Genomic DNA, 24947 nt, shown 5'->3' on the forward strand with positions numbered 1-24947 from the left:
AAGCGTCTGAGGGCTTTCCTGCTGTGGGATCTCCATTCAGGCATACATTTAGCCACCCATTCACCCTTCAGGGGTCCTCACCGCCCTCCCTGCCCTCCCGCAGCTAATTAAGTGACGGGCGCAGTAGCCTAGGCGACCGCCTGATTGACAGGCATGATTACCAACCAACTTCCGGAAGATCCCATCTGGGCCCGCCCGGCGCGTGGCCGGTGGCCCAATGAAAGGAGAGGAAGCGCCAAAAGGGGCGGTAACGCGGCAGCCTAGGTTGTGGCGGTTCCCTGGTGATTGCGCGCTAGGGGCTGAGGCGTTTGCGGGCGTTCGAACGATGCCGTGACGCAGCATAGCGACAGCGTTGACAGCGCGAGCGCACCCCGGTGGAGGGAGCCCTTCGGTCGCGGACGTGGCGCGGCTTGGAGACAGATTGCTATTTGATACTTGAAGGTGCTCCCTCGAAGCCCTCAGTGAGTGGGGGAGGGGCGGCGGAGGATGAGCGGTCCCCGTCTGCGCTTGCGCCGGCACCTCTGTTGACCCGGCCCGCACGCGCGCGCATGCTCGCTGCGCGCGGAGCCGCGGTGGCCGGCAGCACTGCGCGTGCGCGCTGAGGAGCCCGCTGAGGAGCGGCGCTGGCGGACGTCGGGCGGGCGGCCCGTGACGTCGTGAGGAGCGCTTTAAAGTGCGGGCCGGGCCGGGCGTCCGAGGGTCTGGCCGAGAGTCAGGCCGAGCCTCTGCAGCCGCCCTCCGCGGCATGAGGTGCTGCCGGCGCCCCTGCCCCCCAGGACGTGGAGAAGGTGGAGGAGGAGGAAGCCCCGTTGCCGCCGCCGCCGCTGCATGACCTGCCGCCCCTGAGTCCGACCCCACGCCCGGCCCCTCGACGCCCCCGCCAGGTCCTGCGGCCTCGCATGGGGGCCTGGCGCTGAGGCCCTCCCTCCCTCCGGGGCCCGGGGCGCGTCCCCCGAGAGCCATGCCCGGCCGCCCCGCCCGCCCCGGAGGACCGTAGAGCAGCGTCGCAGGGGCCATGGCGGCCGCCAGTGGTTACACGGACCTGCGTGAGAAGCTCAAGTCCATGACGGCCCGGGACAACTATAAGGCGAGCAGCCGGGAGGCAGCGGCCGCTGCGGCCGCCGCCGTGGCCGCCGCCGCCGCGGCCGCCGCCGCCGCGGAGCCCTACCCGGTGGCCGGGGCCAAGCGCAAGTACCAGGAGGACTCGGACCCCGAGCGCAGCGACTACGAGGAGCAGCAGCTGCAGAAGGAGGAGGAGGCGCGCAAGGTGAAGAGCGGCATCCGCCAGATGCGCCTGTTCAGCCAGGACGAGTGCGCCAAGATCGAGGCCCGCATCGACGAGGTGGTGTCCCGCGCCGAGAAGGGCCTGTACAACGAGCACACGGTGGACCGCGCCCCGCTGCGCAACAAGTACTTCTTCGGCGAGGGCTACACGTACGGCGCGCAGCTGCAGAAGCGCGGGCCCGGCCAGGAGCGCCTCTACCCGCCGGGCGATGTGGACGAGATCCCCGAGTGGGTGCACCAGCTGGTGATCCAGAAGCTGGTGGAGCACCGCGTCATCCCCGAGGGCTTCGTCAACAGCGCCGTCATCAACGACTACCAGCCCGGCGGCTGCATCGTGTCTCACGTGGACCCCATCCACATCTTCGAGCGCCCCATCGTGTCCGTGTCCTTCTTCAGCGACTCCGCGCTCTGCTTCGGATGCAAGTTCCAGTTCAAGCCTATCCGGGTGTCAGAACCGGTGCTTTCCCTGCCGGTGCGCAGGGGCAGCGTGACTGTGCTCAGGTAACCCACCTGGGAGGAGGGGGCGCCCTGCATCCTGCGGCCGTAGGCTGCCCACCCCGACTCAGGAGGCAGCAGCCAGTAGGAGCCGCGCTTTTCACAGTTCATACCCATTCTGTTTGTAGGAGGGGCGGGGAGGGGAAAGGAGTCTGCTTTTAAAACGTGTATACGTAGTAAGAAAGCAGGGAGGGGTCAGGGAACCGATCTAGAATTCTGTATCCCAAAGGCAGATTTGACGTGATCACGGACTTGACTGAGAGTTAATCTAAAGGCGTCTTTTCAGAAAGCTGAGATTTTAGGAGTCTCTTTCCTTTTGTGATTTTAGCAAGTCACTTTTCCCTTTTGGGCCTTTATTTCCAAATCTGTGTTTAAAAAGAAATGAGTTGGACTTACTGTTTAAAAGCGTTTCTAACTTTACCGTGCTTGGTTTTCTTAACAGAGAAAATGTTCATGGACTTCTTAAGAGTAAATACAGAGGAAGGCTCCTGAGTGTACTTAATTGATACACGGCTCTCCATTCCTAAGAGAGGGAGTGACTTCCCTGGAATTGAACAGATTAGTGATTGGGCCAGGAGTGGAGTGCAGCACACTCTTAAAATTCAGCTCCTGTTGGCTGCGGAAGGTCCCATCGGTCCTTTGTAAGAACCTGTTATCTGTTACCAGGACCAAATGAAACAAAATAAAACTGGTCTCTTTACCTGGAATTTGGCCTTGTGGTTATGTCAGCAGCAGAACTTAGGTTCTTGGCGTATTTTGGGTCCTAGATCCTGCTGAGAATTAGCTCAGTGCCCTGGCCCCCAGGGAAGATTGCCTGCTGGAACACCTTTGTTGTTTATATAAAGCAGAAAATTTATTTGGAAACTGCCTCCTTCCAGCCCTGAAATAAGTACATCTAGCAATGTACTTCAGTAATCCTTAAAACCTCTTAGGAGATCTAGATTGCAGCTGTTCAGAGTGGCTTGGTTGGCCACCCAATTCTAGTACGGGATCAGGACACACTGAGGTTTTGTTGTGAGCAGCTTAATCTGTGAGGTGCGGTCAGTGCCATAGGCCACAGTCATGGGGAAAAGTGGGGTCCCTGGAGCCCTCTTACTACCATGAGCAGGCTGTCTGTCTCATTTGAGTTGAACAGCTGAGGCTGCTTCTGTATTTGGGGATGGCAGTGGAGCCTCGTGATATCCAAGGTCTCCTGATGGGAAGTTTGGGAAGTCAGTGGCAGCAGAAGCAATGCTTCGGCTTCCTTGTGCATCTCAAACTTAGAGGGCCACTTATCTGTCAGATGCCTCTTTGTCATTTGGGCTTCCGAGCTTCTCCTCAGGTCTGCACATGGTGCTCCCAGATTGATGTCTTAGCAGAGCACTTTAAGGTGGAGTTTCCAGGGCATGCCTTCCCAAGTGGCTTGCTGTGTGAGATAGCTTGGTGTCTGACTTCACTGAAGGGCGCCGGGTGCTAAAAGGGTCTCACACAAGGGCCGTTTGGTCTCTTATTGGGATATTAATTTTCCACGTAGTCGCAGGCCCTCAGGGTTGTCGTCAGGAGGTCTAACAGTGGGCAGGTGTGTAATGGGGAGATCACAAGAGGCAGTTTGGACGTTGAGGCCCCTCCTCCCGCTGTATACACGTGCAGCCCTGTATTGAAGAGCAGAAGTTCCAAGTTCTGAAAATGCAGGTCTGTTAGTGATCAGCAACAGGATTGCATCATCAAGAAAATTCTCATCTTTTCCTTAGAATAGTCAAGTCCTAAAGCTTTCCCAGTCCCTTCCAACCCTCCTGGTTCAGACTTGGCTGTGGAGTCAGTGTGAGAGGCTCAGCCGTGTCCTGAGAAGTGCTGCCCCAGGCTTTGCATCCAGCTCTCGTTTGCTCTGGGATCTCGTGGGTGTTCTCTGAGCTGGCTTTCCCATCTATAAAGGGGATGATACCAGCTTCTAAAGCTTACTGGAATTAAATGTGGGGATTTGGTGTCTGACATAGGGCCTGGCACAGGGTAAGCACTTAATGGGTGCTTACTTTCATACACAACCATTTAATGATCCCCTGCTCTTCTGCTGGGGAAGGGGCTAGGGATTTGGTGGGGCCTAAAACATGGCTCTTCCTTTCATGGAGTTCATAGCCCAGGGGAGGCCATAGGCAGTTACAGCCCATGAAGGTAACTGCAGGAGTGCAGGAGTACACTGAGGGGGGACATCTTAACTGACTCTGGAGTGTTGGAAGTTTTTGAGAGGAAGTAAGCTGGAACTTGAAGGGTCACTAAGACTTAGTCAAGCAAAGAAAGTGAGGGGGTTTGGCAGCATGCAACTGCTTTGGTGGCAGTAGGAGGGAGTAGCCATAGGTAAGGGAGGCTGGTGGATGCTGACTTAAGGCAGATGGAGTTCATTATCAGTCCTCAGATGCAACCTGGACCTGAAGCAGAGATTCCGGTGAGGCATGCCTTGGTAAAGCTCTAGATCAGAACTTCTCGGCAGCAGTACTGTTGACGTTTTGGGCTGGCTAGTTGTTTGTTGTGTGGGGGCTGTCCTGTGCGTTGTAGAATGTTTAGTAGCATTCCTGGCTTGTGTCCAGTAGATGCCAGTACCACCTTCTGTGACAACCAGAAATGTTCCAGACGTTGCCAAATGTCTCTTGGGGGGCAAAATCATCCCTAGTTGATAGCCCTGGCTCTGGGGTTCTGGACACCCACCACCACCACCACCACCACCACTACCACTGCCACTGATTTAAATCTTCTGGCACCTGCTCACTTAGCACTCTCAGCTTACTTGGTGTGCAGGTGGGTGAACACCTGTCTGTTGGTATTGCCCCTCTTCAAATCCTGCCTGGGCTCCTCCCCAAGCTGCTGAGAGGCGATGCTTTCTTTCACTTCCTGGTCTGTATCCCAGCCCAGAGGTGATGAGCGGTGAAGCTGCAGATTGGAAAGGAGGAGCTGATGAAAAGAGTGGTTCTCTGTAGATGGGGAGGAGCTCTAGTAATTTTCATCTGACTCAGACTTCAGTTGTTGGTGGCAGTGATGACTACCCGTCCAAGGCAACGTGGCAGGAATTTAGTTTTATATTTGTAGTTGTCAGTGTGGATGTTAGTGTGTGGCAGACATTGACTGAGCAGTGTCCAAACGTGAGCATTTAGAGCAAGGCCTCACAGACCCTTCTGGAAGTGCTTCACTTTGTCCGAACCCAGTTGGCAGTTGTTTTCTTGTTACCTTCCTATGTTGGCCCTAGGTGAGTTTCCTCTTTTTTTTTTTTTTTGAATAGTTGTTGTTCACTCATTCAAAGGTCTTTATTTATTTACTTTTTGGTGAGGAAGATTGGCCCTGAGCTAACATCTGTGCCAGTCTTCCTCTATTTTGTATGCGGGTCCCGCCACAACATGGCTGATGACCAGTGGTGTAGGTATGTGCGTGGGAACTGAACTGAACCCCAGGCCACCGAAGCGGAGCACGCAGAACTTAACCACTAGGCCACGGGGCCAGCCCCTGGGTTTCCTCTTAATGGTGTTCTCTAGGGAAATAGATATCTTTTACCTGCTCTTCGTATTAGTTCATCCCACATTCTTTCTCCTGTTCCTTGTAGGATGAATGGGTAGATTAAAACAGATTTCAGTTGGATTAATTAGAATAATTACCTCAAGGCTAGTTGCTTACTTGCTGTGACTTTTAATCACTGCTGCATGGTCTGAGGTTGTGGTGGCTACATGCCCAGAGACCCAGGCCTTAGCCACCTGTCTGGAAACGATGTATCGCCCAGCTATGGGACATGCAAAGGTGAGCGTAGCCTGTGACTTCCAGTTAACAGTTGATATTGGCTGGAGTGGGCACCCATGTGAGTTCTGGGCTAAGGGCTGATCTTGTTCAGCTGGTTGAAAGCAAAATTTAGCTTTGTGGCTTAAAATAGTTGGGAAAGTAGGGCAGATAGGTCCTAGGTCACATCTCTTGTGTGGAATCTTCTGATTCCAGGGGAGGAGGAGGAACCTCAGGGTAAAGTCAGGGCTGTACATTCTCAGGAGGAGCTCTGGGCTGAGGGGTTGGCTGGCCTCAGTCCTGCCAGGCCTGACAAGAAGGCACAGAGGGCAACAAAGGCAAGGAAGCTAGCAGGCAAGCCGTGATCTTAATCATGAAGCTCAGAGCAAGCAGGAAATAAATAGGCCGTAAAAAGTTCAGGGCTGGCTGGCCATTTTTGGCTGGGCAGTTGGTGTGCAGCCGTCACTAAGATATGGTCCTGGGAGCATGGGCTCATCTTTGCAGACTTCTTCCAGGGCAGTAGTGGGTATGCATGTGTCCTTTGCTGAGGTCACCAAGGTCCCCAGGATGGATTGGACCTTGTCACCAGGAAACACAGGTGGACTTTTCTTCCTAGCCCTCATTACCTGCTCTACCACCAAAAAAACCAAGAAACAAAAACCAGTGTAGTATAGACACTGAACCTAAGAGTTTGATTGGAGTTCCACTGTCACCACGTTAGCTGTTTGACCTTGGGAAAGTTACTTAACCTCTCTGGGCCTTAGTTTTCCTCTGCAAAATGGGGCTATTGATGCCATAGAGTTGCTATTGAAAATTGAATCTCTTTCACACTGCTGAACGCTTGAAGTTAGGTAAAATGTCTGTGGACATGTGTTGCTGGGTGTGCTCAGCTACTCTTTATACCTTAATGTGTATAAAATTGTGACTTGGGCTGGCCCGGTGGCGTAGTGGTTAAGTGCGTGTGCTCCACTTCAGCGGCCCGGGGTTTGCAGGTTTGGATCCTGGGCATGCACCGACGCACTGCTTGTCAAGCCATGCTGTGGCGGCATCCCACATAAAGTTACAAATGTTAGCCCAGGGGCAGTCTTCCTCAGCAAAAAAAGAGGAGGATTGGTGTCGGATGTTACCTCAGGGCTGATCTTTCTCAAAAAAAAAAAAAAAAAAGAATTGTGACTCTGAGCAGGTTGACTCTCTTCCTTCTGGATTCAGAAAGCCCCAGGACTTCTCATAAAGTTAGGCCGTGGGTCTTCTTGGAGGTTCAGGTCTGCTTATAACTTGAGCCTGAGCTCACGATCCTGCCCCACCCTCTGCCCAGGTGGCTGGCCTGCTGCCCCCCCAAAGGCTAAGCTTCTCGGTCCTGTGGGCCTCTCAGTAGTGAGGCACGCTCGTGGGGGCTGCCTGGAGCAGATAGCCTCAGCCAGAGGGAGGCTGTCACCAAGCTGATACCTTGGCCAGGCTCTCCATTTCTGGTTCTGTGCTGTCCTGGGCAAGGTACAGGGTAGATGGGGAATGGTGGCCATCTTAGAAATGTGCCATTAACAACTCAGTCTCCAAGACTGTCCTCCAGAGGAGAAGTGTGCAGTCCCGCGCAGTCCCTGATAAATGAGTTTTTCAGATTCCTCATTTAACCTGCACCTTAGCCTCTGAGGAAGGACTTGGTGCGATCTCTGTTTTGCAGATGTAGAAACTGAGGCTTCAAAGCAGTAGAACATTTGAGCTCAACATACGTTTCCTGTAGTGTCCACTGTGTGCAGAGATGAGTTAGGCCTTTGCAGAGCTTTGTCTTTCAGGGAAGAGTTTCCACAAGGCCGAATGTAGTAGTGCAGAGGCATGGGTCGGCAGTGTGGGGGACTGGAGGAAGCTCTCAAGAGTCCCTCTCAGGCATAGGGCTAGTGGACGACAGAGCCAGAGCGGTTGGTCTTGATGCCTGCGGCATGCTGGTCACTGCTGCATAGGTTGGGGGCACTCGATGGGGGCTCAGTCCAGGCAGGGAGCAGGCAGGCTGACCAGCATGGGGTATTTCCTCCTCTCTCTGCCTTGTGAAAACACAAGAGCAGGAGGCACTGGAACTTTTCTTCATGCCAAGGGTAGGGCTGGACTCAGGGCATATTAAGTTTCAAGCTGGCAAACTAGGACTTTCAAACAGTTTGTCTTGTAGCGAGTAGGTTCCTTGGCAGTAAATAACCCTCTGTGGTCTCTGCTGGACACTTTCTGCAGAAGTTTGGCCAGAAAAGCTTCCCTTGGTCGGGACTTGGAGCATCCTGCTCCCAGAGGAGTCTGATACTCTGAGGTGGGGTCAGTAGGCTATGTCACACCTGCCCAGGAGGCTCTAGAAGGGCACTGTTAATGAGTTTGTCAGGTGGAGTTAGTGCCACAGTCATTTCTGTGGACCTGTGCAGTTTTGCCTCTACACTAGTTCTTCTGAGGCCTGGGCTCGGTGGCAGGAACCTGGCATGGCTTGTTCTTTATTCTAGAGCCCTTTGGGGGGTGGGATCAGTTAAGATTTGACAGGTGTCTGGATTTGCTCCAGAATTGCATTAAGGGAAGTGGTTCCTTGTTGGAGATGGGAAGTCACCACCCTTAGTAGTGCCTGTAGCCGTGTCGAACAGATTGGTAATACTTGTTGATAGTAGGGAAGGTTGCCTGCAGCCAGTACTGCAGATTCAGGCCCTAGATATGTGCCTTTGGGGAATTGGACTTAGCTCTTTGGGGAAGTCCTGTGTTTATATGGGACTGCCTTGCAGCCCAGACCCGCACGCCCCACCACGTGGAATAACAAGAGCATGGGAGGAGACCTAGAACTTCTAGCCCTGAGAATGGGGCCCAGGAGACCTCTGCTGCTGGCAGATCCCTGCAGGAGGGAGCCTGGATCACATCTCCTTGGCAGTGCTGAACCCGAGGCTCTGGCTTGCCCCAGGGTGGTCCAGGGCCCCTCTGGCTTGTGTCAGGCGCTTAGTAAATGGGAGTGGGGTGCCAGGCATCCTGTGTTATCTAACTTGATTCTCACAACAGCCCTGCGGGTAGGCCTCCCACTGCCCCTTTCCAGGGGTGCCAATCACGTAGTCATAGAACTCTGTAATTCTGCCTGGAAGGGAGGAGGCACTGTCCTACTTTTAAAATCTTAGAGTCATTGGTGGCCACGTAACATATACCTAAGGTATAAAGCATAACAAAATGAACACCCAGGAACATACTGTTGTCTGTATTACAGATGAAGAAACTGAGGTTTAAGCCCAGCAAGTGACTTAACTAAGGTCACAAAGTTAGTAGATGACAAAGCTCAGCTTCAAACCCAGGTCTCTTCAGCTCTTCCAGCCCCCTGTGGCATTTCTCACTGTGGGCCTACAGATAACTAATAGGTGTTATTTGAGAGAAGGTTCTTTGGTCAGTGCTCAGTTAAAGTCAGCAGATTCTTTAGCATAGTAATTCTCGGATCCTTTAACATACTAATGCTTTTTTAAACTCGTCAGTATTTTGCGAATTGCTTTGACTCTGGACGTTTGTCCATGGTTTCTCATGGGACTGGTGTTCACAGAGAAAAGTGAAAAACTCTGGTCTAGGAGCAGCTCTGAGGGGAAATCCCTAAAATAAAGATTCTTTTATTTACCCCTCCCATGGCCTCAAATTAAATTTCCAAATCAGAGCTGTTTCCCTCTTGGCCTTTTTATTATTTATTCGTTCTTGCATCCAGTTCTTGCCCGCACTTGAGGGGCCTGGCCATTCTGAGGAGTCCTTCTTGGGCCTGCAGTGTTTCTGACAGTTAAGCATGTGTCTTCACAGCTGCCCTTGAGAAGGGAGCTGATTAGCAGCCACGTAGAGGAAGAAGTGTGGTCAAGGGGTGGTCAAGGGAATCCTGAACAGGAGGAGAAGGCCGAGAAGGTACTCACCTCCCAGTAGGCCTGTGGTTGAGTGTGTTTCTGGCTGTGTAGAACTGCCTCAGCTCAGTGGAGGAACCTGGGGTGGGGTTCCTCTTAGGTGCCAATTCTCCCGTTGAGGGCATGTGAGGGGCTCAGGAAGCTGAGTTTCTTTCCAGAATTTCAAATCCCAAAGACATTAGCTGTGAAGAGGACAGTCATCTACCCACATTCATTGGTCTGTGAGCGGTTTTAAAAATTATGTAACTTGATGAAAATAAATAGATATTTAAGTGTGATGGAAATTCTTAAAATATCCCAAACACAGCTGTCTTTAAGATTTTGGATCCCCCCAAGTGGTGATTTTGAAAGCTTTTTTTTTCAAGTAGGCAAATTCTCTTTTTGAACATTGCAGTCTTAGTTCTCTCTGGTGACTCAGTGCTGTCAGCGTCTGCCTTGGCTTCCTCTGTGTGCCAAAGGGTGGGGGAAAGGGAGGGAAGAAGGAGGAGGTGCAGTTCTTGTCTTCTCACCAAGGTCTGGCCTGAGTCACTCCAGCTGCCTCTAAGGCCACTAAAGGTGTACCCTCTTGGGGGCCTTTTAAAAGAAAGACTCCTGAACAGGGAGATTCCTGCTTCAGTTTCTGCCTTGAAGGCCCTCCTTTGCCTCATCCCAGGTTTTTCCTTGAGTGGTTTCTGGGCAAAAGTGTCCTGGAGCTTAACATGTTATTTCCCTTCCGTATAGATCCTTGAACATCTCAAATAATGGAGCAGAGGGCAGCTATAAGACCTGAACCATATTTTTGTTTTCTTACGCCCCAGGAACTTTGGTTGTGTGTCTACTCTCCATGCTCACATGCTCTGTGTTTATTTTCAGTGGATATGCTGCTGATGAAATCACTCACTGCATACGGCCTCAGGACATCAAGGAGCGCAGAGCGGTCATCATCCTCAGGAAGTAAGTGCCCTGGTGTCTGGCACCTGCAGGCCTGTCTGGAGATGTAGGTCTGGGTTCCCTTAGAACTTGGCTCCTCTGTAGCAATAGCACGGCAGCGTGAAGCCTGAGAGCGAGGTCTGTTTACTTTTTGATTTTAATTCTGTGAGGATAAAGCTGTTTTGTCTTTTCTTCATCAGAAAATTAAGTTCTGTGGCTAACTAGGGAGGTTAGAGCTGAGCAAATGCACATGCTCCTGGTGTTTATGGGCACAGTCTTGAGACAAGATCTGGGGAACACTTTTCCAGACCCCCCTCTTCTTCTCCCTGCCTCCTTGCTTCTGACTTGTCACATGTTCTCTTGCTGATTATTTTTAGATAGTGCCTTAGCAGTCTGCTTTAAAAATCCCTCTATTTTCACTTCTGGGAGGAACAGGGAATGAGGAGAGGAAACGAAGATGGGAGGTTAGGCTGCAGTGTTGTGCAGGCACATGGCTAGTGGCTGTCCCTCCTCTCTGGCCAGGGAGTCGGGGATGTACTGACTAACATCGCCAAACCTGGCCTCACCAGTGCTTCCTTCTTTCTGCCCATGGGTGAATGGACTGAGCCAAGCAGACGCCGGGTCAAGACAAGCCTGTCTTTAGAATGGAGTTCCAGGGGGCTAGGTGGTTGCCCAGGGTTGTATGGATGTCAGTGAGCAGAGCAAGACCAGTCCCGAGACCCAGGCTGGAGCAGGATGTCCTATAGCTTGCCATCTTTTTTTTTTTTAATTAAACTTTATTTTTCAGAACAGTTTTAGGATTTCAGAAAATTGTGAAGATAGTACAGAGATTTCCCATGTACCCCACACCCCATTTCCCTTATTAATGCCTTACACTAGTGTGGTACATTTATTACAATTAATGAACCAATAGTGATCTATGATTATAAACTAAAGTCCAGACTTTATTCAGATTTCCTCGGTTTTTTCTAATGTGCTTTTTCTGTCCAGGATCCCACAGTACATTTGGTTGTCTCCTCTTGGCTTTGGCAGTTGCTCAGACTAGCCTCGTTTGTGATAATGCTGACTGGTCAGCTGTTTTGTAGAACGTACGTTTCTTTTTTTTTTTTAAAGATTTTCTTTATTTATTTTTTCCCCCCAAAGCCCAGTAGATAGTTGTATGTCATAGCTGCACATCCTTCTAGTTGCTGCATGTGGGACGCGGCCTCAGCATGGCCGGAGAAGCGGCGCGTCAGTGCGCGACCGGGATCCGAACCCGGGCCGCCAGCAGCGGAGCGCGAGCACTTAACCGCTAAGCCCCGGGGCCGGCCCAAGAACGTACGTTTCTTATTGGGACTTTCTGATGTTTTCTCACGGCTAGACTGGAGTTACAGGTCTTGGGGAGGAAGACCACAAAGAAGCACGCTTCTCCTCGTGTCATGTCTGGGCCCAGGACTCGTCCCCCTGATGTAGACCTTGAACCCAGGGCTGCGGCCGTGCGCGTCAGGGTCTGCACTGTGAGGTCCCTGTGTCCCTCCCCTGTGCGTACTCTCCTCTCAGGAGGCAAGTCGCTTGTGCAGCCCATGTCAGGAGTGGGGAGTTGGGGCTACCGCCTCAAGGAGTGGGTAGCCACACAAATTATTCCGAGTTCTTCTCACAGGAGGTTGTCTCTTCTCCCCCATTTGTGTATTTCTTTATTCAATCATTTACTTATATCAGTATGAACTCATTGGTAGGTATTTTATGCTCAACTTGTTCCAGCTTTGGCCATTGGGAGCTTTCTCTTTTTTAAAGTACATCCTTACTTTCTGGCTTGCCGTCTTTTTAATTTCAGTCGATAACTTTGGCATCTTGGCCACTTGGGCCGAGAACTCTAGAATAATGTGGTGGTGAAGTCTCTTTGGCATAGCTCTGCCACTTTGTCTCGTCAAAACTTTGAGACTCTATTTTATCACCTGTAGAATGGAGGTGATGCAGACCTGTGGGGCAGTCCTGTGGTGCAGGCAGAGCACTAGGCACGTTTAGGAGCTCCAGACGGGTCAGCTTGGCAGCTGGCAGCCTCTCTCCTCTAGCCTAAGAATATGCCCAGAATTCATCAGAAGAAAAGTTTTTATCTGCCTTTCCACTTTTTTTTTCCTGTGGTTCCAGCACAGGTCAAAACCCAGAACCTAGAAGTGATGGAGCCCAGAGTGTAGCACCCTTCTGGCCTCTTTTCCCCAGTCATTTCTTCTCGGGCTGTACCTGGCATCTCCAGCTCCACCTGCCCACCCAGGCTAGGAACCTGGAGAGGAGCTCCCAGGGTATATAGTACCAGAGCAACAACTTCCCAGGTCTGCCCTCCAAGCCTCTCCTAGTAGCTTATCCCAGGAAAATCTTCACTGGAGGTGCACATGGAGGTGGCCATAGCCAGTGACAGGTCTCTCTTCCAGCTGTTTCCTTCCTCTGGAATGGTGGCTCCCATACTTGGCTGCCCAGGCTGGCTGAATCGGATGCTCTTTGGTGGAGCTAGGAGTCTACACTGTTAACTAGCTGCCCCCTGGAAGCTCTTTGGTCACCTGGGCCCCTGGCAGTGGACGCGTCAGAGGAGGACAGTTCAGGCTGATGAGGAGCAGCTCCAGAGTAGCTGTAGAGGCTTGTCTTGGAAAAGAACAAGCTGTTGACAAGATAGAAAGGGGAGCATCCTGGCCCGGGTGCTGCCCAGATATCAGGGATATGGCCTTGGTGAGTACCTGGCTGACTTCTGGTGCAGCCGGGTCCCGGTGGGTGGAATTTGGGCATTGAGCCTGGTCCTGCTCCTCATGGTGGGGGTGGGGATAGAGCCAGTCCTGCTGCCTTTTAAGTTCAGGTAAGGATTGCACATGTCGCTGAGGGAGGGCCTGGGGGCTTTGTCATTGCTCAGGTCAGTCAGAGTTGGGTGGTCTTCCTAAGGGCCTTGGGGAGAAACAGGTGGGTGGCTGCCAAGTGCTTTCTGGTTCAGCAAAAGGTGGCTCCTTTGAATGTGGGTGGTGCTGAGTCTTCATGCACGTGGTACCATCGTGTCTCACAGGGAGGACTAGGAGGCTGGAAGTAACCTTCTGAGAGCTTCCACAGTAGTGGAATCCTTGGGCTGCAGCTTAGTGTTATAATTTGTTTGGGTCACAACCAGTACATGGCTGAGTGAGGCCTTGAACCTGGGTCTCCCAGTGCTGGGTCTTGTTGTCCCTTGGTGGTTTGCACAGTGGAGCACCCCAAGCCCTGCTCCTGCCCCAGTGTGTCGTTGGGGTGGATTCCATGAGTTTAAGAAACAAGCTCACATAGAGAAGAACTTTCTTGCCTCTGTTATGCAAGTAGAAAGCTGATTGGTGAGAGTGTTTTAAGTGGCAAGGGGGCTACTCTACAGAAAGTGGAGTGAGGCAGCAGCTGCAGGTTGGTCAGCTCCTCAGCATCCTCTGACTTCCCTGAATGTCGCTGTTTCTCAGCCCACCCAGGGCGAGCTGCCCAATATGCCGCTTTGTCAGTCATTGGTACCCCTGGCAGGGAAGCTGGGCCTAACTTTTTTGAAGATGTGGTTAAATTTTTAAATTACTGGTTAGAGAATGAAGAGGCTAACCAACTTCTAGGGTGTAGCAATTCGTCAGGGCCGATCGGGGGGGGTGGGGAGTGTTCCATTTTTTCCTACAGTTCCCTAATGTGCAACCTTCTGAAGGACCTTGCGTGCTGCCGCATGCCGAGTACCCACCTGTTAGGTGCCAGGCTCTGGGGAGAGTGTTGCCTACACATTAACCCTCAGAGTAGAGGGTGTGAACTCTGTTTGGAAAGAGGCTCAGGTAGGAATTGAGCTGCCTCAGGTCATCTAGCTAGTTTGGAGTCATCTTTGAGCAAGGATTCCTAACTTGGAAACAAGCATCTACCATGCACAAAGCACCTGAGGCAGGCATGCAGGAGACTTAGCGCTCCCTTGGTGCTTTGGTATTTAATAGGTTGGCACTTTGCAGGCCAGTACAACGCAAGTAGAGTGACCACTGTCCTAAAAGCACGGTATGTGTCCCCTGGGGCCCAGCAAAAACAAAAAATTACATCCAGCTTGTGTAAGTGGGGGAGCAGAATTTAAGGCAAAGACAGGCTTGGTAGATCTGGCTCCTGAGCTAGAAACTGCTGGCCAGGTAGAAATGGTAAGCTCAAAGGCTGGAAAGTGGTAAGTAAGGGGACATCTGTAGTTGAGGGGTGATGGGGGAAGGAGGCCTTGGATCAAAACTTGATTATCAGGAAAAGGCTTGTGGGTCCTCAGGCCTTCAGTTGATGGCCAGGGCACCTAGTCCCTTGGTCTTCAGGAGGCCCCCAGGGCTGCACCGGCTCTGCCTACAAGACTTTATTCCAGCATGTTAGTCCTCCAGTTAACGACATCCAGTGGCTCAAGGCAGTGTAAGTAGCCCACTTCTTGGTCAAGTGCTGCTCAGCTAAGAGTGAGCAGAAGCTAGGAAAAGCAGCTAGAGATTCATTTGCCAAATGTTAACCAAGGCTAGTGTGTGCTAGGCTCTGTGCTAGTGCCAGGAATGGTTAGTATACTAGTCTCTTCTCATTCCCTTTGTCTTTTGGGGAAAGGCAGACATTTAGCACCTGACTAGGGACTGCGCAAGGAAGGCTTTCCAAAGAAGTGCTACCTGAAGGTGGTCACGGAGGTGTGGGCCTCAGGCATGCATAGAAGAGGCTCAGGGGAAAGCCCATTCAGGCAGAAGAGATGCTCTTTACAGAGGCTCGGAGTCCGGGGACTTGGAGGTAATCTGTTCTGGAATACTGAGTAGAGATGGAGTGGAGCACATGATACGATCTAAGCTAGTCAGAGAGGACTGCGTGCTGTGCCAGAGAAATCTAGAGGGCCTTGGAGAGCCATGGAGGCGTGTGAGCAGGGGGTGGTGAGGGATTTGCATGGAAGAGAGTGTTTGTAGGAGGCTGAGCTAAATGGCTTATTTGGTCATTCACCCCAAAGGGTCCCAGGGGTCAGAGGGAGACCCTTCCTGAAAGCAGAGCAGCCCAGATGTAGGCTATGTGTGTGGATGAGTGGAAAGTGAGAATGGAGGGTGTGCTCTCGGCTTTGTCCCTCAGTGGAGTGGGAAGAGTGGCCAGCTCTTGGTTTCCCTGACCCTGGCCAGGCCTGAGATAGTGCCCCCACCGAGACTCTGCCATTACTTCTGTGTCCATGATTCTTGTCCCCTGTGCCAAGGGTTAGCCCACCTTTGTTCCCTGGTCCAGTGAATGTGTGTGTCTACGTGCATACGCCCTGCTCATTTGGCAGCCTGGCCAGCCTGATATGTCCACAACCTGCCCAAGGAATAAGGGGGCAATGAGGGGATGTGACTGGCTTGGGCTCCTGGCCTGGCTCTGCCTCTTCCTCACTGAATAGAGGTCGGTTACCTGATTCCTGTGTTGTCACCTGTAAATTGGGGCACTTGTGGTGCTGGGGATAGTTAAACTCGAGAATGCTGTGTGCGCTTCTCCTAGCCCCATCCTCACCATAGCTCCCCTCTGAGCTTGAGGGGTCAGAGGTAGGGGAGGAGGAAGGCTGTGCTCAGTCGGGGTACAGTGTGAGCAGAGGCACATGGAGTGGGAGGAAAGGGAAACCCAGAGGTGTCTTGTTCAGTGGCCCAGGTGGAGGGAAGGTAAGCTTGGTGTCTGGCCTTCTGGTGTCCTGGAGGATGGTATCTAGACCTTACAGACCTGAGCTGGGGGCATCCCTGGGCACTCATGATGCTGGCCCTGTTGTCTGGATGGCATCCCTGGAGCCCTGGCTCCTGGAGCCCTGGGTTACACACGTGTGTGTGACGGGTGGTAATCGGGCTGAACGATTTGGAGAGGCTCCCCTTGGGACCTGAGTATCTTGCAGGCTATGTATGGGGGCAGGTCTGCTGGAAGCCCAGGACCATGTACTTGGGTTGCCTTCTCTTTGGGTGACACCCCTCGTGTGCCTTGTAGGCTCTTGTGACCATAGCAGGCTTCTACACCTGTCTCAGAAGTACCTTGTCGGGGAGCAGGGCAGGAGTTGGAGAGGGTAATGTTGGAGGGAGGTTGATGGGAGGTGGTGCCAGGAGGGGGGGCAGTGGGTACTGTTGTAGGAGAAACAGTGGCACAGGTCTGTGCTTTGTGGGAGTCTGATACTCAGAAGTGCTGGAGCTTGGACCTAGGGGCCCAGGTTACTTAGTAGACAAGGGGGTGCTCAGCATGTGCGCCACACTGCTCCCTGCCCCCTGGCTCCTTTGCGAAAGCCAGGCTTTGTAGCACAAGGGCGCTTGGTGAGGGTGGAACCAGAAGTCGAGGGAGTGGTTGGTAGCCGGGCCTGGAGTGCAGACTGGTTCCCCATCTCCCAGAAAGGGTGGTCTGCCCGACAGCACTCTGCCCTGCTGCAGTGGAGAGAGCCCACCTGGGCTTCAGAGGCCACCATGGGGTAGTAGCTGTGTGATTTAGGCCAATGACTTGGTCTCTGAAGTAGCATTGTTTCCCACTCCCACACTGAGAATAATCTTCCCCACAGCTTCTCTGCAGGATTCCATGAATGATGAAGGAACAGGAGGGGAGCACCTGGGACAGAGTCCCTTCTTTCCCCCCAGGTCACATGTTAATGTGTTACGTTACTGCTCCGTCATCCTTCCTGTGTTCTGGCTTCCCCTGTACCTAGGCCCAGTCCCTGCTTTGTCCTGGGAGCTGTCCTGACACCCTGGCTGACCTTTCTGGGTATGGTGGTCTGCCTGATTAACCCTCACCTCACATGCCTGGGGTGCCTTGCTGTGACCTTGGGTGTTGACTCAGGTCTATAACACAGGTCTTCGTTCCTGTTGCCACCTGAGGAGGCCCAGGCCCAGACCTTACTGCTAGAACTGGGCTTCCTTATTCCAAACTTGTGGCTCTGTCCACTGAACCCTGAGGGGCCTGGCCTGTTCCCTGGGAGTTGACTGCCTTTTAAGAGGGGCGTGCTCTGAAGGTTAGCTGCTGGTGGGCTCTGGGCTGGCATCTGACTTTAGCCTGGCTTCCCACAGCTGGGTGGCTTTTGGAAGTGGAGGGAGAGCAGGAGCTTCTCTGCCTGTTCTGAGGCGTACTTGTAACAGCTCCAAGGGATGCTTCAGGAGCCCTTTTGGACCCCAGAGCTCATATTGTCCCCAAAGTGGGTGCAGGGGGCTGGGTTGCTGGTAGGGCCACCTCGTCATCCCCCATCTGAGGGCTGCCCCCTGATGGCAGCAGAGCTGTTAAGAGGGGGAGGGTAGGGGTGGGGAACAACACCATTCTCTTCCTTTAGGCAGCTGGAGAGAAACAGAGCCAGTCCATGTCCCTAGCCTGTCTGTCCAGTCTCAGCTTGTCCCACCTGTCTCCCCAGCCTCTCCAGAAGTCCTAGACCCGTTGTGAGGGGCCACTACCACTGCCCCGTGGCTGTGGGGCCACACCAGGGCTCAGCGTGTACCAGCTGTGCCCGCGTGGAAGGATGTGCTCGTGTTTTCCAGCCTCAGAGGTGTGTAGGCCAAGCTCTCCTCTTGATGACTCTGCTGTTCTCTTGCCATCTGTCACTCACCCCAGGAAACAACTCCAGGGTGGTAGGCCCTGCCCACCAGGGCTTAATTAGGGCTTTTTTGGGCAAACAGGCTTTCCTGCCCTGAGTGTGTGCTCCCTGGCACACGTGGGGTCTTAATGTTGGACTTAGCTCCATAGTACCAGAGGGGGAAGTGTTGGACTTAGCTCTGTGGTTGCCAAACGGGAACTTTCTTCAGTGAGGCTTCAGACCCTTGGAGTCCTCTGAGTCAAGCTTAATGGCTAATGTCTCATTTGGTCTGATTTCTGCCACGTGGACCTCTCAGTGCAGGGCTATGAGGCCTGGCCTGGTAAAGATGATGTCCTCAGGGCTCAGGTGATTCTAAATACCACCCTCATATCTGAGTGTTGCCCAGCACCACTTCTTCCTGGTGCCCATCTAAAGAATGAAGGAGGTGGACTTGTCTTCAGTTTCTAGACCTTCGGAACTGAAAGAAGCCTTAGAGTCAGTTGCATTTCTCCCTCCTTTGCTTAGGTGGGGAAACTGAGGCCCAGAGAGGGATGGTGACTAGGCTGGATTCTGAGTGGCAGCATCAGGGCTGGATCTTCTCTTGCTGCTAGGGCCTGCTTTCCTGAGCTTGGAGTGCCCATAGTGGAGGCTCAGACTAGTGGGCCCGTCTGTGCAGCTGGGCCCCTTTGGCCTCCGTGTCTATGAGGCCAAAGCAGAGGGCCAGGGACCAGTTGCTTCACCTGCCTGCTCACCTGTTTGGGCCTGAGGGCCTCAGAACATTGGTTCCCAGCCAGAAGGCACCCCCTGCTGGCCTCAGTGTAGAGACCCCTTCCTAGGTTTAGAGCCCTGTGGCTCCTGCCTCACCGGCTTAGAGTCTCACCTAGGCTTAAACCTTTCTTCCACGACTTCCAGGACATGTGACTTCCTGCCTTTGACCCAGTTTTCCCTATCTGTTTACAGCAGGCCAGCCAGCAGGGGTGGGGGAGCTGTGAGGACTGGACGTAGTTGTTACCGAGAATGCCAGGCAGCCTGGGCCGTAGCGGCTCTCAGCTTTCGCTCCTGCTCTCTTCCCTCAGCGTTCTTGGAAGGCCGTCCTTTGAGTCCTGCCCCGACTACAGCACCTTCTCTCAGAACCACGTTACTGCATTGTACCCAGCAGCCCATGGGAAAGGTGCCTTCCGCACTTCTGCCAGCTGTGCCCCCATCGCTCCCACCCCCAGCCTCACTCCTGCCCCTTGCAGCCACTGGTCTGACTTGCCAGCACGCTCTGTACTCTGTACACAAGAAACCTTGGGGCTTCTTTGAGGTTTCCCAGGCCAGCTTCCTGCTGGCCTGGCTTCATCTAGGACTCAGATCACTGTCTGGACTACCTCCCTGCCCAGCTTCTCTGTCCCCCTCTATACTTGCGTGTTTTCTCTTTACTAGTTGGTGTGTTCCTTGAAACTCACTCCCAGTGCTAGTGAGGACTTTGCCTTCAAAAATGCTCTGGCCTTGGCTCGGCCAGCATCCTGGAACGAGCAGAAGCTACCAGGTAGCTGTGGCAGGACCAGAGCCAAGTGTGTGAATGTGGAGTTCGGCTCTTGGCTCTGCACAGCCTCAGTGTCCCTGTGTGAGAGTAGGGAAGCTCTTACTCTTTTTCTCTCCAGCCCTTCCACAAGACTGGACCAGGAGAACCTTCCTGTCTTGGTGTTTCAGGCAAGGATGAAGGTGTCTCTTGGAGTATGTTGGTGCCCACCAGTGGGGCCCTCAGTCCTCTGGCAGGTGGAGTAAATGCCTCTGGAGAACCTGAGTGGGGTGAGGTGGGGCTGCCTCGTCCAGCTGAGAGAGAGTCCTGGGATCTTTCTCCTGGGGCAGCAGATCTCTATCATTGGAAGTCTCATAGGGAAGTCTCCAAACAGAAGTATTCCTATGCCTTACTGCTAAGCTTGAACTTAAGATGGTGGGTCTTTGGAAGTCAGCCAGACCAATCTCTAGTTGAACCGTGAGGAACCTGAGGCACAGAGCAGAGACTGCTAGCCTCTCTATTCAACCTGGCCAGAGAGAGAATTGGTCCGATGGGGCCAACACCCTCATCAGAGGCTCACTGGTGACCCCATGTGTGTTCTCTTTGCAGGACAAGATTAGATGCGCCCCGGTTGGAAACAAAGTCCCTGAGCAGCTCTGTGTTACCACCCAGCTATGCTTCAGATCGCCTATCGGGAAACAACAGGGACCCCACTCTGAAACCCAAGCGGTCCCACCGCAAAGCAGACCCTGATGCTGCCCACAGGTACTCGACTTAGGACCCTCAACAAAGGCCAGCAAAGTAGCCCCATGGGCTGGCTACAGGGCAGATGGGTGGGGGAGCCTGGCATTGCCCACCTTTCCAAAGCCTTATATCTGGTTCCCCTGGGTTGGTGGCGTTCCCATCTAACCCCTTATCGACTGCCTATCCCCACTGAGAGAGGGAGTTGGGCCGAGACCCTGACAAGTGGGAATGCTTCGTGGCCTGTCCGTATCCTCCCTTGTTCAGTCCACCCAGACACACTTTTGTGGTTTATACTTAAATGCTAGGAGATAAGCTTGAGACTTAGAAGATAGTGGACCAGGGACCCATTTGAGGAGGGTTGGGGGAGGTTTCTGAGGAAGTATTGTTTAAGCTGAGACCAGAAGGATGAGGAAGACATGCGGGAAGGGGGTTCTAGACAGGAGGTACTATACGGACTGAAACTCAGGCTGGAAGAGCTTGGTGGTTTCAGGGGCTAGTAGGATTGGTGAGCAGAGGCAGGGTGGGCAGAGAGAGAAAGTGGGAGTAGAGGGGAGGGTTGAGGAGTAGAGGTAGAGGGTGGGATCTTGAGGTTGTGAGAGGGAATGACTCTTTCTGTGTGGCAGCCTTGGCAGTACAGGGCACTGGACTCCAGAGCCAAGCAGACCCCACAGCGTAATTGGGAAATGTCTCAAAGACTAGGAGTGGCCACTAGCACTTAGTGGGCAAGGACAGTCACACCAGTGCTTCTGCCAGCACTGTCCTTTGTGGAGAAGCACCGAGCTGGAGTGAGCTGTACCGCATATGAGGGTCAGACCCTGGCGCAGAGGTAGGAGGCCGGGCCCCTTGGCCAGCCTCTCTGGTAATCCCTCATCCCTTTCCTTGCAGGCCTCGGATCCTGGAGATGGACAAGGAAGAGAACCGGCGCTCGGTGCTGCTGCCCACACACCGGCGGAGGGGTAGCTTCAGCTCTGAGAACTACTGGCGCAAGTCCTACGAGTCCGGGGAGGACTGCTCCGAGGCGGCAGGCAGCCCCGCCCGCAAGGTGAAGATGCGGAGGCACTGAGGCCTGCTGCGCCTCCAGGGACTCTCTTAATCCTCATGTAGCTGCCCCCTCCTTCAGTTTCGTTTTGAGGGTTTGTGTTTCCGTTTCTTTTTTTTTTTTTCGGGTTTTTTTTTTTTTTCTTTTTGAGCTTTATATTTTTTCCTTGGTTTGTTGCCTGATAAGGCTGAAGAACAGCGTTTGCTGGGACCTGGTTCTTATGTTCTTAGTTTTCCTCCTGGATGGAAAGGCTGTTGGCATCCGCAGGGGACAGAAGCTCATGCTGCAGTGGCCAGTAGAGGCCTGGGGGGCAGCTGTCCTCAAGTGGGGCTGTGTCATGCTGGGTTTATTTAAAAGCAACAAAATGTTTTGGTTAAGGAAATTCTTGTTTTGCTTTAAATGTAAATCTTCTCAGTGTTGTAAATGAAGTTCAGTCTCCTGTCCCCTCTCCGCCCACTGATGTCTGGGTTGAGGTCTTCTGGGCCTTGCCCGCTGCACAGGGGCCTGCTGTCCTCCCACCTCTCACCTGCTCTCCAGGCCCTGGAAGCTCATGCAAACGCCCTCTTACTCCTGCAGCAGTCATTCAGGATGACCAGGCAGGGGCTTACATAGTGCCAGCCCCTGCACCCCAGAGCTATTGGCTGAGCCCCCGGGCTTCCTTCACGCCCGCTGGCCTGCTCTGCCCATGGGTCGGTCCCAGGGCAGCTGAGGGGCTGGCTGCAGTGGTCCTGACCTCTCTTGCCAGGAGCATGCCTCTTGGCTGGGTTGCTCCCTTCAAGCATATGCGTGTGATTGTATGGAACAATTAGACTTGCCATGTTGGGGCAGTTTTAGAAATTGTTTCTAGCTAGAGGGACTGGCGTCCTTCCAAGTCTAGCATTTGGGGTATGGAAAATTGTTGTGGTGTGTGCTAGGGTTTCTGTTTTCTTTTGTTTCGAGTTTATTTTTTCCTTGGGTCTCCTGGCTTTTTCCTTTCCCTTTCCTTTCTCCTACCCTGGCCAGCTTGGGCCTTCTTCTTACGTCATCCCCATAGGAAGGCGTGTGCTGCCTCTGTCCGCCTGCAGCATGCATCTAAGGCCACAGCTCAGGCTTGCAAACTGGGTTGGTGCCTCCTCAGCCTTAGGGGTGTAGGAGCTGAGGAAGGGGCTTTTAAAAAATAATAATAAAAGGAAAGAAAAAGGTAAACTCTTTGGCAATTTCCACCTACTCAGATCCTCAAAGGCTGCAAGGTTTTGCTGATCTAGGTTCGTTAGAAATGTCTCCTTGCCAGCCAGGGCCAAGACCCCGGCCTGCTGAGAGTAGAGACCCTCCCAGTCCCCAGGCTGCCATCACCCCCAGGGGCCTTGTCTTACAGAGGCCCAGGCCTGAGGCTGCAGAAGTCGGGGGCAGTCACCATCGAGGAGCCCCTCTCAGGGGCCAGAACTCCTTTGCCAGCGTGGACTCCTCACATCGGGACTGCATAACTAAAGCAGTTGCAGTTTTATTTTTTTTTTACAGCTTTTTTCCCAAAAATGATTTGTAGTTGTGTGTGCAGCACTTTGCCCTGATATGTGTGCTCTACAATAAAAACCAAATCTAATATATTTTGAAACAGTTGTCTGATGCTGTCGTAAGAGAGGGCTTGCCTTTGGTGCTTCTTCCTTGATCCTTTTATTTTCTCTTTAAACTCTGAATGGGGCAGGGGGCAGGAGGCAGAGCTCATTGCCCACCAGAGCCCCAGAGGAGTCGCTGACCTGGAGTTGAAAGCTGAAGGTAGACTTGCCTACTGCTGTCTCTCCCACTCCAAGGAGGATGGATTTCATAAAGTGAGTGTCCAGGTGCCCAGGGTGCTATGGGCCCACAGGGGCCAGGATCACACCCTGCTGAGTTCTGGAAGCCCCTCTTCTGGGGGCGATCAGAGAGGCTGCATGCCAGTGAAGGAGGGACAGCCTGAGCAAAGGCAGGAGGAAGGCCTTTGTAGAAGATAGGCAAGTGGTTTTGCTCATTAAACAAATTCTTGAGTTCCTACTATATGCTGGCCAAGCTGTCAGTGTGGCCCCAATAGTGAACAAAACTCTTCTGGTCCCTGCTTTTTAAGATGTGTACAATAGAATTGTGGGATTTGGATCCAGGCATGAGGCAGAAGTTTTGGGGTGGAGTAGGATTGGGAGGGTTTTAGTCCCTCCAGATCCCGGACCTGGCTGCCAGGTTCTAGTCAAGGGCTTTGGTCTCGCATCGCCTTCATTTGCTTCCAGTACCCAGAACAAGTCTGCTTGGCCAAATTCTTGCTGTGGAAACCTGGCAAGCCCCTGAACTGCCCGTTTAACAGAGGAGAAGAGCGAGTCCAGAGGGAGCAAGTGGCCAGCCCAGGCTCAGTCCTGTACATTGGTGACAGGATATGAAGAGGGGGCCAGAGCCTCCCTGTGGTCTGTGCCCAGTTGGGCCTGCAGGGGGAGCCACTGGGCTGGGCAGACGGGGCCTGGATGCCTCAGAGGGGACACGTTGGAGCTGAGAGGGAACATGGCTTGCCAGAGATCATCCTGACTGTACATGGCATAGGTGGGCACCCCCACCCTAGGCCTGGGCCCCTGACACTGGGAGCATGGGATGGGGACACATGTGGAGGGACTCTTCTGTAGCTGTGACAAAGCCAGACTCAGGCTTTTCCTAGTCCCTGGGCGAAAGAGGCCCTTCGCCCTGCAGGATTGAGGGACAAGAGAAGCTAGAGGAAGGGGCTCCAGCCCCAGCAGGTCCTGCTGTGTCACTGGCTTCAGTCTCTGCACCTATACAGTGGCTCCAAAGCACCCCATCTCTGGGACTGTGATAATCCTCTGAGCAGTCCCCACGCCGGTGGGGGCCTTAAGGGAATGTGGGGGTCCCATACCTGATCCCTGAATCTGACTGTTGCCAGTCATCTCCTGGGGCACCAACTGTTTGGGCCAGGTGCTGAGTACCATCAATTTCTGCCCCAGCCCAGTCTTGCACACAGTAGGTGCTCTAATAACATCTGTACCAGACCTGCCCACCTGAGGAGCCCATCCCATTCCTCCAAACGTGTTGTGTGGTGGGGGAAACTGAGGCCCAAAGTCATGTTCATTCATTCAAAAAATATGAGTGCCCTACTATTGTGCCAAGCTCTGTGCTGGGTGCTGAGGATACAAGACAGACCTGGTATATGTCACATACACACATACATGTAAGGTTATTATAAACTGTACTGATATAAAAGATGTGTAGCACATAAATTGCAAGTAATAAAATATACAATATTCTTTATTATAAATTCTGTATAGCCAATTGTTTCTCACAGAATGCTGTTGTTGATTTTTTTTTTTTTTTGCTTAGTTCTTGTGTTTGTAGCCTACTGTGGTTGTAATTCAGCCATGATATGGCAAATGGAGTTGCATCCCATCTGCTTGCGTTAGTTTCCTAGGCTGCTATAACAAATTATCACGAACTTGGTGGCTTAAAACAAGAGAAATTTATTTTCTCACAGTTCTGGGAGGTCAGAAATCCAAAATCAGTATCATTGGGCTGAAATCACAGTGTGGGCAGGGCCATGTTCCTTCTGGAGGCTCTAGTCCTTGCCTCTGACAACTGGGGGCTGTTGACATTCCTTGACCTGTGGCCACACAACTCCTGTCTCTGCCTCTGTGGTTCCCTGGCCACCTCTTCTGTGTGTCTCCTGCCTCACTCTCATTAGGACACTCGTGATTGGATTTAGGGCCCACCTGGATAATCAGAAATAATCTCCCCATGTAAAGATCTTTAATCATATCTGCAAGGTAAAAAAAAAAAAAGGAAAAAATTTTACAAGTTCCAGGGATTAGGACCTGATATATTTGGGAGCCACTGTTCAGCCTACCACACTCCTCTTTTCCCAATAAATTTATTGTCATTAAATCT

At 52.7% G+C, this 24947-nt stretch overlaps 1 protein-coding gene across 1 annotated transcript; it reads left to right on the forward strand.

Annotated features, from left to right (window-relative positions):
* Positions 1-266: 266 nt before the first annotated feature.
* ALKBH5 (alkB homolog 5, RNA demethylase) lies at positions 267-24947 on the forward strand. The gene is made up of 4 exons (XM_058559547.1): positions 267-1785; positions 10239-10319; positions 19889-20044; positions 20909-24947. Exons 1-4 carry the CDS (start codon positions 1016-1018, stop codon positions 21084-21086), a joined length of 1185 nt encoding a protein of 394 aa, XP_058415530.1. The 5' UTR covers positions 267-1015; the 3' UTR covers positions 21087-24947.

Source organism: Diceros bicornis, chromosome 18, assembly GCF_020826845.1.
Source record: "Diceros bicornis minor isolate mBicDic1 chromosome 18, mDicBic1.mat.cur, whole genome shotgun sequence".
NCBI lineage: Eukaryota > Metazoa > Chordata > Mammalia > Perissodactyla > Rhinocerotidae > Diceros > Diceros bicornis.

Excerpts from the sequence above, each read along its gene's own strand:
- ALKBH5 (XM_058559547.1), top strand. The coding sequence starts at position 1,016 with ATGGCGGCCGCCAGTGGTTACACGGACCTGCGTGAGAAGCTCAAGTCC. Across the intron at positions 1,786-10,238 it reads GGCAGCGTGACTGTGCTCAG|TGGATATGCTGCTGATGAAA; the intron begins GTAACCCACCTG and ends GTTTATTTTCAG. Across the intron at positions 10,320-19,888 it reads GCGGTCATCATCCTCAGGAA|GACAAGATTAGATGCGCCCC; the intron begins GTAAGTGCCCTG and ends TTCTCTTTGCAG.